Here is a 16,063-nt window from a genome sequence, read left to right on the forward strand (position 1 = left end):
AAAAAAAGGAGACAGAATGATTGAGGGTTCCTGACGCATCATGGTTCCACTTTGGAAAGAAGGGAAACTGCAAGTCCAACATTTCAGGTGAGGGGACAATCAGATGAAACTTTTAGAAGTAACTTTAATGGAGAGTACATTTTTTTGAGTGAACCTCTTTGCCGACAAACAGCAGTACTGCAGGAAGGTTCTTCGTTTGCAGATGTTCAGCCAAAGCTACACTCTTCCCCATTCTTGATTCCTTAATACGTTCCTTCGGATTTTCCCTGCTGCCGTCTTGGGCAACTCCCGAACAAACTCAACCTGGGTAGGCAAAAAATGAGAGTGCATCTCAGTTTTTTTGCAGCCTTGGACTAATTCATTACCAGAGCATCTCAGAGTTTGCAAAACAATTTAAAAACCAGTCAATTCCTCTTCACAATAGACACACTGAAATTAATGTCTAAATTAATCATGTTCACCAATTTCAACGAATCTACAACCCATTTTAATTTCCCTGTTAGGACCTGGGAAGATACTTGCCTTTCTAGGATACTTGTAAGGAGCAGTCACATTTTTCACGTGATCCTGGAGCTCCTTGATTAATTTTTCTGGATCGTGCGATATAAAGGCAGAAGACAGGATGACAAAGGCTTTCACCACCTATGGGATGCCAATCATATATGCATTAACGACTCAGAAGAAAAAATAGGCATCAGTGTGACTGGGTGCTTGGGATAGGATATTGATCATTAGCCAAAATAAAATACTGCTGTGTGGAGTGCTCTGTGCTCCTGTTCCGAGTTCCAGCTGGTGCCATTTTCAAGGTACTGCATTCCATTCTACCTCCCACTAAGCATGCTCAGTCCTCAAAAGGTTTCCCCCCCACTTTGGATTCACCCCTAAATGTTTTGTATGCCTGCAAACCTTGGGTGTTTCTCTGAGCCTGTGAGCCCCTTGAGTATGAATGTTGCTGTTTTAGCAGCAGGCGGATCCTCACTTAAAGAACTGGAAGCACACATAGATTAATCCTTAAATGTTGGATTAACCATAGGGATGAGCGAGCAGGGAGAGAAGAAGATTTAGGAACTCATGGAAATTGGCAGGATCTGCAGGGGATATTTAGATCCTGGTAACATCAAAAAATGGGCGTTGGGGATGCAACTGTTTTTTTGTTTTTTTCACTTTTCTTTTTGCAGCCAAATGAACCGAGGTGAGTTTGCCCACCAAGAACATTTTTATACCTCCCCTGCTCAGGCATGTGTCTGAAATACAGCACCACCTATACCGCTGCAATGTGTCAAGATTTATGATATGTTCCCCAAGCAAGCGCACTGCGTGTGGCTTTCTGCTGCTGAGTATCATGTGTTGCAGAATGTGTTGGCTGCCTGACTCTCTGTTACCTCTCCTCTCACAGGATCTGGGCTGCTGACCACAGCCGATTCCACCACAGCTGGGTGCTCTATCAAGGCGCTCTCCACTTCAAATGGGCCGATACGATACCTAAGAGACAGAAGGAAGGGGAGGTCACTCCTACGCCTTTTGTCGCTTAATAGCACAGGTCAAAGGGGGGAAGCCAACCGAACTGAACCTACCCGGCAGAATTAATCAGATCATCTGATCTTCCAACAAACCAGAAATAGCCTTCTTCATCTTTAATCCCTCTGTCTCCAGTGACATAAAAATCACCACGCTCGGTGGCTGCGGTTTTCTCAGGGTTATCCTGACAACAACCAAACATCATTCAATACATTTTCACCGATGCCTGCCAGTCTGTCCCTTTTGGCAATGGTGTCCCAAGACAAAATAGCAAGGTGAATTGCTCTTGGTTTGATTACTGCCAAAAAAGTGCTGACTCCAGATCTCAGTGGGCCCTTGAACGAGAGGCTCTCTCTTCCTCCCTTCCCTGAGTGGGTCCTCCCTCCTCCATCTCTTTGCTACCTCTGCAGCCTATTTGCTTGTACTGTCCACCGGAGTCTAAACCAAACCACCACCCGAAGGGAAGAGGGCAAGATGAGCAGAGGATGCTGCTCAAACTCCTTGCTCTTGTTATTGCAGGAGAGGGCAGGTGAAGAAGCAGAAACAGCAAGGCAGAGGAGGAGCAGAGCCAGGAGGACGAAAAGAATTGGCAGTGGGTCTCATGCTGGGATGTGGGCCTTGCCAGCTGCCTGATAACACCCACCCCTGACAACAGCCAGGTTTGCGGAACTACATGGCTGTGAGCATCAGGGGTAGGAACATAAGAAACTCCCTTATAATAGGATTAGGTTATTGATCCACCTAGCCTAGTATTGTCTCCACTGATTGGCAGAAGCTCTCCAAGGTTTCTGAAAGAGATCTTTTCCAGCATTATCTAGAGATACTGGGGATTGAACCTTAGATTAGCATGCAATTAGATCCATATCCAGCCTTAATACACTGCATGTTGTACTACCACTGGACCCTGTAACATAGCAAAAATCTAGACCTGGAGCTAAATGCAACTGATGTCCTCAGCTTGGTTGCAAAGTGAAGCTGTTCTATCTATCACCACGTTGTTGACATGCTAAAAATAATACTTACTAAGTACTGTGAGAAAAGGCAAAACGGTCGCTTTGGTTTGATTCTGATAGCAATGTCCCCTTCTACCCCCGGAGGCTGAATTTTGCCTTCATCATCCACAATCTGTAGAAGCAAAAGATAAAAAAACGCTTATATTGTTTCAGCCAACCTTTGTTGATTTAAAAGTCACACACATATCTCCACGAACAATGGTACACTTTACGGTTTGGCTCGGTTCTCAATGGCTCCCGTTAAGACGGATATCTCTGCTTGCTCCCAGGGTTCCATTATAGGCCAGTATATCAAGAAATGGGAAATGAATTAGAATATTTAGATTAGTGATGGTGGGAATACGTTTCTAGTGATTTCCATTAAGTTCTATGGAATACAATTTTAAAACCCATTCCCGCCCCACCAAATCAGAGTTTTGGAAGTAAGGAAAGTGACTGGAAGATACACTGGAAAATGTGGGACTTCCTTGATGCAGTGTTGCCCAACCACCTCACAACAAAGTAGAATGAACACTCAGTAAACATCATTTAACCTCCCTGCAAACTCTGTACAAACAAATCAAGGTGAGTGCTCAATAAACAGGTTGCCCAGTCTTCAGACGGACACCAGTCTGGTAAGTTTATATTCGTGCTTGTACCTGGACATCATACGGTGGAGACGCCACTCCCATGGAGCCCGGTTTGATTTTCATCCCTTTAACATTCGTACAGATGGCTACCTGTAAGAGCAGAGAGAGATAAAACAAAGCCAAATAACATTTGAGAGTTCTCACTACAGAGGTGCCCCGCAAGACGAATGCCTCGCAAGACGGAAAACCCGCTAGACGAAAGGGTTTTCCGTTTTGGAGGTGCTTCACAAAACGAATTTCCCTATGGGCTTGCTTCGCAAGACGAAAATGTATTGCGAGTTCCTGCGGGTTTTTTTCCTTTATCCCCCCTTTTTCTAAGCCGCTAAGCCGCTTATCTGCTAAGCCGATAAGCCGCTAATAGCGCTAATCCACTAAGCCGTCAATGGGCTTGTTTCGCAAGACGAAAAAACCGCTAGACGAAGAGACTCGCGGAACGGATTAATTTCGTCTTGCGAGGCACCACTGTAGTTTGGGAGGGTAATAAGCCCTCTCCATTGTTGCTTGAGCAGAAAATATTGCCTAGTCTCCAACTGCCCCCAAAATGTCAGGAGCGTCCTGAAAACCCTTAAGCCATCATGGCTTCTCACTTTGTCATGCAGAGTCCTGAATTCCCAAATGCAAGCCTTTACTCCCCCAGCTGCTTCAAAACAAAGACAGATAGGAAATATAGACAGACACAGTTTTTTGTCTGGGAGCAAAAGGGCTACAGAAATGTATGTGGAAACCAGCCTCCTATACAGAGGCAATTTTTGTATTTCCTACTCAGCCCACTGGCATGCAGCCCCCGGAAGTTTCCTCAGAAAAGGCTGGGCTGAAAAGGCCTTCCCCACACCACCCTTGATTTAAAAGATCTATCAACTGCATTGTGGTGAGTTTGCCAGATGCCCAGCCACGCCAGAAAGAAGATAAACATACTGTTTCTGTTTGTCCATAGCCTTCATAGATATCCACCCCTGTGTGGGTTTTCCATCGCTCCAACACCTCTGCGTTGAGCGGTTCCCCTCCTGTCACACAATGCTCCAAGCTTGGGAATTTGTAGCTTGATAAGAAATGGCGACAATTAGTAAACCCACAAGTGAGGCTTGCACCCATGGGTGCCTACAATAATTTTTCAGGGCAGGGGTAGGGGGCAGACAAAGTGAAACTGAAAGCGAGGATCAGGCTAATTTGAGAGAGAGAGAGAGAGAGAGAGGGAGAGAGAGAGAGAGAGAGAGAAAATGTTGCCTGTATGTTTTCTCTCAGGTTTTTTTTTATAAAATGAAAGGTAGGAACCTAGGGGTTATGATTCATCCAGGGGGAGCAACTGCCCGCCCCACCCATGGACACCCATGACTGCAACAAAATGTTGCAGCAGGAAGTGTTCCTGCTCACTCAGCCATACTCTCCCCAAAACCTCCATGATTTAAAATGGAAACACAGCACTATCTGAAAAAAACCCCACTATTTATCCTACAGGAAGTTGATGAACATAGAGAGCTGCCTTAGCAGAGCCAGCCCACTGGCCCATCTCACTCAGTATTGTTTTCGCTGGCTGGCAACAGTTCTCCGGGGTTTCAGACAGGGGTGTCTCCCAGCCCTACTTGGAGATGCTGAGGATTGGGGCCTTCTGCATGCAAAGCAGATGCTCCACTTCTGACCTCTGACCCTTCTCCATATATGGACAGATGATGCTCTCTTAGCAGTGACACACATGCATTTTCACACGCATTTCCTAGACTGGGGACGGGGAATCCCATCAGCCCAAGAGACACAAAGCCTACCGAGGGCAACAATCTGGAGGGCACCCATCAGCTTACACAGGACATTTCCCCTTGCATTCGCTTTTCCAGTTAGCCCAGTAAAAAGTACCTGGCAAGATCCTGCTGCACCAACATACGGAATCCTGTAGGAGCTGTGCAGAACGTGGTGATTGGGTATCGGGCAAGAGTCTAGATAGAGACAATCAAGATCATCAAACCTTTTATTGGCATCACGTACAAACATCCATAGCAAATCAATACGGAATTACCGCCTTCCCAGTGACACAAAACATTTGTCAAATGAAAGAGGCAAAGCAGTCTAACATTACATCTCTAGGTCTCCAGGGAGATCAGACATCTGCAATGTGTTTCAACGACAAAAAACCAGATAAAGATATTTTGCCGCTAACTTGGTGAGCTCCTGATTATTCCCCAATAATAGAAAATGTATGACCTCTAACTCTGGTTTCCATTTGGGGATGTAGTTGATCTAGGAACTGCTGGCGGAGATCAACATATAGTTTACATTTAAGAACCATATGTGTAAGAGTTTCCACCTGATGGTCTTCACATGGGCAAATTCTTTCTCCTTCCGCCATTCCCAAGAATCTTCCCCATAGGAGGTTTGAAGGATTTGAATTAAAACCTGGCCAGCGAAAATGCCCTTCTTTCTTGAGGATTAAGCAAAAATTCAAAATAATTGTGGTTAATTTCATATGCCCAAGAAAGTTAAAAGTTAAGAGGGGAACATGTTTTCTCTGCTGCTGCTGTTAGTTCCTGGCGTTCAATGTCCCACAACTTAGTTTTTATTATAGCCTTGGTAGATGGTGCGGACATTGATCACAAAAATTCCACTGACAGCCCAAGTTGCTGTACCTTATCTATGCAGGCCATAATGCATTTCTTTATAACAAGAGGTAATTCGCATATCCCCTCTGCCCTCAAGGTCTTCAATGCCAAAGTTATAGCTCAATTTCTCTACGGAATTCCAGTCTGGCTGCCAGGGTTTACCCAGCTGGTAGAACGTGTGCAGACAGCTTTCCTTCTTAAGATTTTTGCTGTCCCACACTGTGTACCCTATGCGGCCTTGTGTCTAGAGGGAGGTCAACAAAAGGTAGAGCCCGTAGCCTGGGCGAGATTTCTTGCATGCTGGTTAAACATCTGCCTCACAACAGATAAAGATCCTCTCCTTAGAAAAATTAGCTTCAATCACCAACATGTGCACTTTGAATTGGGCCCTGAAGACAAATGTGCAACCAGTTCAGCTGTTTTAAAACAGGATTTATATACAGTGGTACCTTGATTTAAGACCATAATCCATTCCAGAAGTCCGGTCTTAAAACAAAGCAGACTTAAAGCAAGGCGTGCTTTCCCATAGAAAGTAATTGAAAATGGATTGATCCATTCTAGACAATGAAAAACACCCCCTAAAACAGCAATTTAACAGGAATTTTACTGTAATGAGACCATTGATCCATAAAATGAAGGCAATAATCAATGTACTGTACTATAAAATAAATACAGTGGTACCTCGGGTTAAGTACTTAATTCGTTCCGGAGGTCCGTTCTTAACCTGAAACTGTTCTTAACCTGAAGCACCACTTTAGCTAATGGGGCCTCCTGCTGCCGCCGCGCCACCGAAGCACAATTTCTGTTCTTATCCTGAAGCAAAGTTTTTAACCTGAAGCACTATTTGTGGGTTAGCGGAGTCTGTAACCTGAAGCATATGTAACCAGAGGTACCACTGTATGATGGGGGGGGGGGGATAACATAATGATAGTCATTGTTTGGATGGGGGGCTTTTATCCATTTCTGCAGTCATACAATCAACCAGTAGCTGAACTGGGTTCCACATAGTCACAAAAACAAGTCACAAAAACGAAGTCACAAGCCAGTCACAGGTCAGTCCCATAAAATGAAGTCACAGTCAAAAAACTGAAAAAGCCACACAAACCAAACCACAAAAAATAGAAAAAACAAAACCTCCAAATATCACTGTGTTGCATGGGTGCTCAGGACTCAACAGCTGGCAGACTCAACAGAAAGCCTCTGATTAGCAGCGAGGGACTCAATTAACAAACGAAACACCCTCAATGGGAACCAGACGATGAAAATCGACCCCTAAAACAGCAGCAGGGCCCGACTTATGTCAAAAAAAGACTCACCCCGGAGCACTCATTTCCGGGTTGCAATTGGACTTAGTCCAAAATGGACTTATAATAGACTGGAATTTAGTCAAGGTACCACTGTACAAGCTCCAAGCAGAACCACAATCAGTAACTCGGTTGCTGTATTTAGGGTCAACTGACGTTTCTGAACCATCATAAAGGGCACTGCAATGCCCTGCACGCTTACGTTCAGTACGATGGCGGGTTCAAATTGCGGCAGGCGGTGTACAAAGACGCACGACCCATTGATCCATGGACCAAAAACACCACTCCATGTCGTCTTAACCCATCCTGGGTCCGACGTATTCCAGAATATAGCCGAAGGAGACAAACCCATGCAGCGCCTATGTATGTGGGAAAGGAGCAGAAGACGGGGAACCAGTTGCTGACTCGGGGCATCAGGATTCTGGGAAGCAGGTTACAGGATGACTCAGCAAAAGTGCTGCAAATCAGGCTGAAGGAGGCAGAAGGTGAGTCGGCTAAAGAGTGCAAAGTCCATACAGGTGGCGAACTGTAGAGCAGTGAGCCGCTGACAATGGAAAACTGCCATTAAGCATTACAAAACACTATTTAATAATGTTGAGAAGATACCAATGTAGATCCTGTAAAAGTAAGCCAAATCGTATTCTTCCTCCATCCCTACTGACCAGGAGAAGGGCTCAGAATATAGCTCAGCAGCCGCATCCTATTCCCCACCCCTGTCATTAGAGTATCCCCAAAGAAGGCCCCAATCCAGAATGCCATGTATACCTGAAGGAGCGTCTCCACCCCCATCATTCAGCCCAGACACTGAGATCCAGCTCCGAGGGCCATCTGGCGGTTCCCTCATTGAGAGAAGTGAGGTTACAGGGAACCAGACAGGGGGCCTTCTCGGTAGTGGCGCCCACCCTGTGGAACACCCTCCCTTCAGATGTGAAGGAAATAAGCAGCTATCCTATCTTTAAAAGACATCTGAAGGCAGCCCTGTTTAGGGAAGTTTTTAATATTTAATGCTGTACTGTTTTAAACATTTGATTGGGAGCCGCCCAGAGTGGCTGGGGAAACTCAGCCAGATGGGCGGGGTATAAATATATTATTATTATTATTATTATTATGACTCATCCATTCCCTGCTTTTGCTACCATGGCACTTTGAAGCTTTACCTGGCGGCAGATATCAATCCAATGCCGTGGAAGCAGTGGGAATGTTCCACCATTTTGGGAGCTCCTGTGGTTCCACTTGTAAAGTAAATGGCCATTGTGTCCTCGCTCTTGGTCTTTGCGCAGTCGTGGTCGGAAGACGCTGATCTTAAAAAGCAATCACATTGCATGGCATTGACAGGCAACACTTTCCCCTTCCTCAGCAGCCACACACACACATCATGAGCAGAACCTAGCAGCTGGAATCCTGCACCCATTCGGTAACCCTTGGCAGAAATCCAGTGGGTCATTGGCCACATCCACACCATAGGCTGAAAGCACTATGGCACTACTTTCAAATTATTATTATTATTATTATTATTAAATTTATGTACCACCTTTATCTTCCAAGGATCTCAAGGTGGTGTATGTGGTTCTCCTCCCCTCCATTTCATCCTCACAACAACCTGTGAGGTTATGCTAAGAGACAGTGACTGGCCCAAGGTCACCCTCTGAGCTTGATGGCTGAATGGGGATTCGAACCCTGCTCTCCCAGTGGCTGAATGCCTCCCCTCTCACCAACTCAGCAGGAGGAGAGCTCTGCTGCCAGCTCCTCTCTGCCTCTAGGGGTCAGGGAGACTGGTGGCAGAAAAGGCACGCCTCCCCTTGGGGGATGCTGCCTGATGCAGCTGCCTCATCCAGTCTGATGAGCGGTCCAGCTCTGCTATTGAGTACAGTGGTGCCCTGCAAGACTAACGCTTCGCAAGACGGAAAATCCGCTAGACGAAAGGGTTTTCCGTTTTGGAGGCGCTTCGCAAAACGAATTTCCCTATGGGCTTGCAAGTTTTTCCGACTTTTTTTTCCTTACCCCCCTTTTTCTAAGCCGCTAAGCCGCTTATCAGCTGATCCGATAAGCCGATAAGCCGCTAAAAGCCGCTAAAAGCTGCTAATAGCGCTAATCCGCTAAGCCGTCAATGGGCTTGCTTCGCAAGATGAAAAAACCGCTAGACGAAGAGAATCGCGGAACGGATTCTTTTCGTCTTGCGAGGCACCACTGTATAAATCAAAAGTGAAAATGGATCCCATGTTGCAGCTTGGGAAGTCAGACCTGGGTATTAATCTGCACCAGCTGAAGACCACTGATCTAAATAATATCTCTACTGCTATCGATTCATGTCTGTTGCAATGCTTACTGGACGAGATCCCTGAAGTTCAGCCAGCCATCTCTGCTGCTGTCAGACACAAGAAGCTTGGTTTTCAGAAACTTGCATTCGGACAGGACCGAGTCCACTGCGGGGGCCAAGGCGTCGCTGACCACGATGCCTTTGGCTTTGGAAGCCTGGAGCCTGTAGGAGATGTCTTTGGCGGTTAACTGGGGCGTCCCTGGGATGAAAACAACACCTAGAAAAGAAGCAGAGAATGACGTGAGCAGGAAACCCAGAAAGTCTCCATGCTTGGGAAGGCTGCACACACAGTGGTGTCTCATTCTAAGGTGGTGTAGTGGTTAGAGCAGCTATGGAGAACTTTGGGTCCTTCAGATGTTCTGTCAGCCCCAAGCAGTATGGTCAATATCCAGGACTGGGGGGAGTTGTTGTTTTATTCATTTATATTTTATTAAATTTCAAAAATTTAATATACACCCCAATACATAATGAATTTTTCTTTTGTTTTATTGGCTTCCCACCCTGTTTTCCATGGTGGTTTTTTTATTATTTCTCCCCTATGCTGCACCTTATCTCCTCTCTCTTATATCATAACAACAATACAATAATCTTTAATTCCTTCTGTTCCACATAGTTCAAATCCTGATCATGAATTTATCATACTATAATATTTATTTCCATAATCCAAAAGAGGCTTCCACTCTTCCACAAAGCAATCATCATTGGGTTCTCTTATTTTAGCTGTTAGGGGCTGATGGGAGTTGTAGTTCAGCGACACCTGAGGGCCCAAAGGTTCCCCATTCCTGGGCTAGACTGTTGGACTACCTCTGGAGAAACCAAGGTAAAAATTCCCAGTAATCTGTCAGACTTGCTAGATGACTCATTGGGCCAGTCACTATCTCTGAGCCTAACCTTCCTCACGTGTGGAGAAAATGGCGGGGGAACTATTTTTTGTCCCGACTTTCCTAGGAGGAAGAGGGGCAACTTAGACCCTGTAAAGCAGGTATGTGGGACCATTTTCAGCCAAAGGGTCACATTCCAGTCTGAGGGACACCTGACATTGGTGGGTGCGGCCAAGGGCTTAAGTGGGAAGAGCAAAACCTGCAAACTCCACACATTCTCACACCCTTCTAGATCCTCTTTTCGGACAAGCAAGAGGCATCATGGGAGTTCAAGGACACATCCTGGGGTATGGCCAGGGAGAATTCCCAGAGCCAGATAGAGAGGCTTAGAGGGCCACGTTTGCCTCCCAAGCTTGAGGTTCCCCACCCCTGCAGTGAATAAATAAATAAAATACTGATCCGTTCTAAAAAATGCAGACCTCTGAAGCTAGCCAGGAAATGAAAGAAGGGAGCACGTGGGTTTCATCACTTCTGCAGCTCCTTCTCCCTCCCACACAGTAATTTATTTTAAAACTGAAATCTTGATTTCGGTAATGCTTTTGACCAGGCACCCCCAAACTCGGCCCTCCAGATGTTCTGGGACTACAATTCCCATCATCCCCGACCACTGGTCCTGTTAGCTAGGGATGATGGGAGTTGTAGTTCCAAAACAGCTGGAGGGCCGAGTTTGGGGATGCCTGCTATTGACAATGTTCCCCATGGTATTTTTTCAAGGAAGCTGGTAAAATGTGGGATTGAATGAATGTAAATTGTTATGTGGATCTGTAGCTGGTTGTCTGACCAAATCCAAAGAGTACAATGTCATGGATTCTTTAGCTGAGAATCCTGCAATGCATTCCCTTTCCTCCCAATTTCCCCGCAAATTGTGTTGCTGTTTTTTTTGTCAAGCTGTCAGTGGAGAATATTTGTCTACTGCTAAATCTTCTCACTGGGGAAAACAGCACTTTTTCTGGGGAGGGAGCCCCCTCTTTTCTCTCCTCGAATCTTGACTGACCTGTCCGGATACAAGCCACATTCATCAGCCACCATTCGGGAAGCTTTGGAAGAACCACCATGACCCTGTCGCCCGTCTGTAAGCCGCAGGGATTGGCCAGCATGTTGGCAGCTTTCCGGGATAAGACTCCCAGCTCCTCAAAGCTCCACTTCACCTCTTTGCTCTGGTCATCCACCCACCAGAAGGCTGGGTTCGGAGGCCTCTTTCCATCCTAGCAGAGAAGACATTATTAACAACCTAATCCACAGAGCCATTTTATATGTATGAATCATATAGAAGTGTGGTCAGTTGTGGCCAATGGAGGACCTTGGGTGAGAGATAGGGCAATGGCGGAGCTCCTCCGATCGGGAGGAACCCGCTCCGTGAGAAATAGGGTCTGACCGCCACGGCGAAGGCGGAGACCCCCAGAAATCACAGGCGGAAGAAGCCTGTGAACTTGGGATTCGGCTGGAACCTTTTGCGCCCCCCCTACTCGCGGGGAGACCCGGCAACGGGAATCCGGAGCGACGTGGGGTGAGCGGCACGGTGCTTTGAATCGACCGCTTCTTTCACGGAGTGAAGCCGCATTGCCGCTGTCGGAGAGCGCTGACTTTTTTCCTGTGGACAATTGGACTTTAAACAACAACCCGTGAGTAGAACGGAAGATTGGACTCTTAAATAAGTTAATTTGGCACCGAACGGGGAAGGCTCAAACAGGAAGTCCACCTTCCCTTTCTGTAAATAGACTGAAGCAAAGTACTTGCTAACTAAGGTCTTGGAAAGTCCTATGTAAAGGATCAAAACGCCACTGATTGAAATTATTTAATCCCCCCCTGGAAGCGGGGGAGAACCTGTAGGAGAAGGTGAAAACTTAAAATTGAAGCACCACGTCTCTGAACCTGGGAGCGGTTTGCAAAAAGCCCATCGACGGTGAACAGGATAAATTTGACAGCTAGTCTAAAAGAAGGACATTGTTTCCATTGTCCGCTTCTGCGCTTAAAAAGAAGAAAAAGTAACTAAAAATTGTCACTAAATTTACTTTTGGAATTGTGCTGGAATTGTGTGGATTGATACAAATGAAGTCTGGCTTCCTCTAGAGGGAGCCTTGGAACATTGTTACAAGAGTGCAGCTGCTAAGATAAAGACTGTGGGAAATCAGTTTTGACCTTGAACATCTCAAGAATGTCGGCTAAGGAAGAAGTAGTCTCTGTACTGAATAGGACATTCTATTTGTTGGGAAAGTTGCATAAACAGATAGATATTATGGCTACCAATATTGATATCTTGGGAACAAAAGTGGGCAGCAGTAAAGAAGTTGACAAAAATCTGGCACAGGAATCTATTTTAATTGAACAAATTGATGAATTGGAGAAGGAGAAAGTTGCCGTTGTTGAATATAATGCAATACAAGGGGAGCCTTAAACTTACAGAGGCAAATGGAGGATTATAAGTTGAAGCTCTATATGACTGTAACTAGGAAAAGCCAGATTGTAAAAATGGGAGCCTGGCCTGGTTTGGAAAAGGAAAGTGGGAGAGATCCCCTTATGCAGGGATCAATTGACCTTTGGGATATGGATGTGGGCCAGGAGGAGCTTGGAGCTTTTGGGGCCTTTGGACTTGGAGGAATTGTGAAACAAGATTTGGAATACTTTGTGGGCCCTAGCCTCAACTATGGAAATCTGGCGGACTTGCTAAGAAGGAATCTAAGCATCATTGGGTTGGAGCTCCCCCAAGATCTGCTTTTTAGCATCAAAGATTATCAAGAAGATCGGCAGAAGGGATGTCAAGAAGAGTTAAGAGCCTCGGATATAAGATCTCCAGGTTGATGGACTGTTGGAGGTTGATGGGACTGACGGCAGGGGCCGAGACCGGGGAGGGGAGACGGTGGAAGAAAATTGGGAATTTAAAGTGTATATATGGAGATTTTCTTAAAAAACAAAATTGATGAGAGATGGGAAATCGTGGAATGAAAATTTTATGGCCCTAGGGGAAATGTCTTAAGAGATCAAGTTCAAATATATTAGTTTTAATGACAGACAATATTAAATAAAGTAAAAATGGATGGTTAATTGGTGAAAGAAGAGAATGTAAAATTACAGTATATTAAGATAAATTATTAGGATAAAAACAAAGATGAAGGATTTGCTGAAATATTTAACTGAACTAGAATACATAGAGGGGAGGTGTGAGGAGGTCAAGGAAATAAGCTAAAGAAAGAAAGTTATGTTAAGGTTTGATTTGTTCTTTTTTTATTGTATGTATTTTTCCCCCCTTTTTATCTGTTTTTCTTTTTTCTTTTTTCTTTGATGTGACTTGTTTTTATGTATTGGTTTTGTTTTCTTTTTTGCTTCCCTTTGTAACCTTTAAAATTTGAATAAATATCATTTATAAAAAAGAGAGAGAGAGAGAGATAGGGAAATGTCGGGTCTCTCGGACTTGGAGGAGAAAGGAAATATCCCAGGTCAGCGCTGGGAGGAGCAGGAACTACTGTTCTCTGTGAGTGGTAAGGGCCGAGAATTACCGTATTTTTTGCTCTATAAGACTCACTTTTTCCCTCCTAAAAAGTAAGGGGAAATGTGTGTGCGTCTTATGGAGCAAATGCAGGCTGCACAGCTATCCCAGAAGCCAGAACAGCAAAAGGGATTGCTGCTTTCACTGCACAGCGATCCCTCTTGCTGTTCTGGCTTCTGAGATTCAGAATATTTTTTTTCTTGTTTTCCTCCTCCAAAAACTAGGTGCGTCTTGTGGTCTGGTGCGTCTTATAGAGCGAAAAATACGGTACTTTTAAGAGAGGACTCCATATTTTACTTATTTGATTTGTATTTTCTGTAGTTGTAATCTTACTGTATTATGGGGAATTCTTCATTTAAAATATTTTTTTAAAATAGGCAAAGAAAAAGGAAAGCGGCGGTGTGTGTCTGTATGTATGTGATATCTAGTGCCAGGATCTTGCTTCTGTTCTGCTGTTTCCAAAGTATTTTTTACTAATTTTCAAGGATGTACAACAAAATATAACTAGACAGCTAAAGACAAGCAATGAACATCAGCAGGCATCAACACTCCTGTCAATCTTGCCAGCAGTCATAGAATCATAGAATCATAGAATCATAGAGTTGGAAGAGACCACAAAGGCCATCGAGTCCAACCCCCTGCCAAGCAGGAAACACCATCAGAGCATTCCTGACATATGGTTGTCAAGCCTCTGCTTAAAGACCTCCAAAGAAGGAGATTCCACCACACTCCTTGGCAGCAAATTCCACTGTCGAACAGCTCTTACTGTCAGGAAGGTCTTCCTAATGTTTAGGTGGAATCTTCTTTCTTGTAGTTTGGAACCATTGCTCCGTGTCCACTTCTCTGGAGCAGCAGAAAACAACCTTTCTCCCTCCTCTATGTGACATCCTTTTATATATTTGAACATGGCTATCATATCACCCCTTAACCTCCTCTTCTCCAGGCTAAACATGCCCAGCTCCCTTAGCCGTTCCTCATAAGGCATTGTTTCCAGGCCTTGGACCATTTTGGTTGCCCTCCTCTGGATACGTTCCAGTTTGTCAGTGTCCTTCTTGAACTGTGGTGCCCAGAACTGGACACAGTACTCCAGGTGAGGTCTGACCAGAGCAGAATACAGTGGCACTATTACTTCCCTTGATCTAGATGCTATACTCCTATTGATGCAGCCCAGAATTGCATTGGCTTTTTTAGCTGCCGCGTCACACTGTTGGCTCATGTCAAGTTTGTGGTCAACCAAGACTCCTAGATCCTTTTCACATGTACTGCTCTCAAGCCAGGTGTCACCCATCTTGTATTTGTGCCTCTCATTTTTTTTGCCCAAGTGCAATACTTTACATTTCTCCCTGTTAAAATTCATCTTGTTTGTTTTGGCCCAGTTCTCTAATCTGTCAAGGTCCTTTTGAAGTGTGATCCTGTCCTCTGGGGTGTTAGCCACCCCTCCCAGTTTGGTGTCATCTGCAAATTTGATCAGGATGCCCTTGAGTCCATCATCCAAGTCGTTGATAAAGATGTTGAATAAGACCGGGCCCAAGACAGAACCCTGTGGCACCCCACTAGTCACTCTTCTCCAGGATGAAGAGGAGTGTAAGTATTAATTTTACCAGTCAGGTAAGTATTAATTTTATTATTAATAATAACAATGTAATCATCATCATTATTGCAGTAAATCATTTATTACTCTCCCTTGAACCTAAGGTCCTAGGATGGGTTATAGCATTAAAATCAACATTTAAAACAACTTCATGTCCTTCATGTCAGGTAGCTGAAAAAAGCAACCATTTTTCTCTATTCCTGTCAGCGCCATTACTTTGTGGGTTATTTCCTCAGCTGCAGCCAAACTCCATATATTTTTATGTCGCAGGCCTACATCATAGGAACGCAAGATGCCTTAGAAAGAGCCAGTCCATTGGTACATCTATTCTGGTTTTCTCTACACTGACCTGCTGGAGCTGTCCAGGTTTTCAGGCACAGGAGCCTCCCAGCCCTAACTGGAGATGCCGGAAATCGAACACAGGACTTTCTGTGTGCATATGTTCTATCACTGAGCTAGAGCCCTTCGCTTAAGTGGCCTTCCCCCTCCTATGTGTGAGAGAAGGAACACAGGAAGCCGCCTCAGGCCAAGTCAGACCATTGGTCCATCTGTCTCAATATTGTGCCGCAGCGACTGTCAGAAGCTCTCCAGGGATTCAGATGGAGGTCTCTCTAAACCTGAGGCCTTCTGCATGCAACACACCTGCTTAATCACTGAGCTACAGCTGAAGTCAGCAGAGGGAACAAATGGCGATTGAAGGCAAGGTGCTTCAACCAGTGTTGAAGCAGTGATTCTTCA

The 16,063-nt window shown here is 45.0% G+C and overlaps 1 protein-coding gene across 1 annotated transcript in view; it reads right to left on the reverse strand.

The window, feature by feature from the left end:
• The window catches only part of LOC307203194 (acyl-coenzyme A synthetase ACSM5, mitochondrial-like), a 20,227-nt gene continuing 4,164 nt past the window's right edge, over positions 1-16,063 (reverse strand). Inside the window, exons 3-14 of the mRNA XM_079953830.1 lie at positions 11,245-11,455; positions 9,379-9,586; positions 8,210-8,353; positions 7,255-7,411; positions 5,009-5,088; positions 4,076-4,199; positions 3,170-3,250; positions 2,542-2,643; positions 1,575-1,702; positions 1,383-1,482; positions 523-642; positions 1-303 (exon numbers count right to left, since the gene is read on the reverse strand). Coding sequence (XP_079809956.1) covers positions 217-303; positions 523-642; positions 1,383-1,482; positions 1,575-1,702; positions 2,542-2,643; positions 3,170-3,250; positions 4,076-4,199; positions 5,009-5,088; positions 7,255-7,411; positions 8,210-8,353; positions 9,379-9,586; positions 11,245-11,455 — 1,542 coding nt within the window. The 3' untranslated portion in view covers positions 1-216. The remainder of the gene's footprint in view (positions 304-522; positions 643-1,382; positions 1,483-1,574; positions 1,703-2,541; positions 2,644-3,169; positions 3,251-4,075; positions 4,200-5,008; positions 5,089-7,254; positions 7,412-8,209; positions 8,354-9,378; positions 9,587-11,244; positions 11,456-16,063) is intronic.

The sequence above is a fragment of the Podarcis cretensis genome (assembly GCF_951804945.1).
Source record: "Podarcis cretensis genome assembly, chromosome: 14".
Taxonomy (NCBI): Eukaryota; Metazoa; Chordata; class Lepidosauria; order Squamata; family Lacertidae; genus Podarcis; species Podarcis cretensis.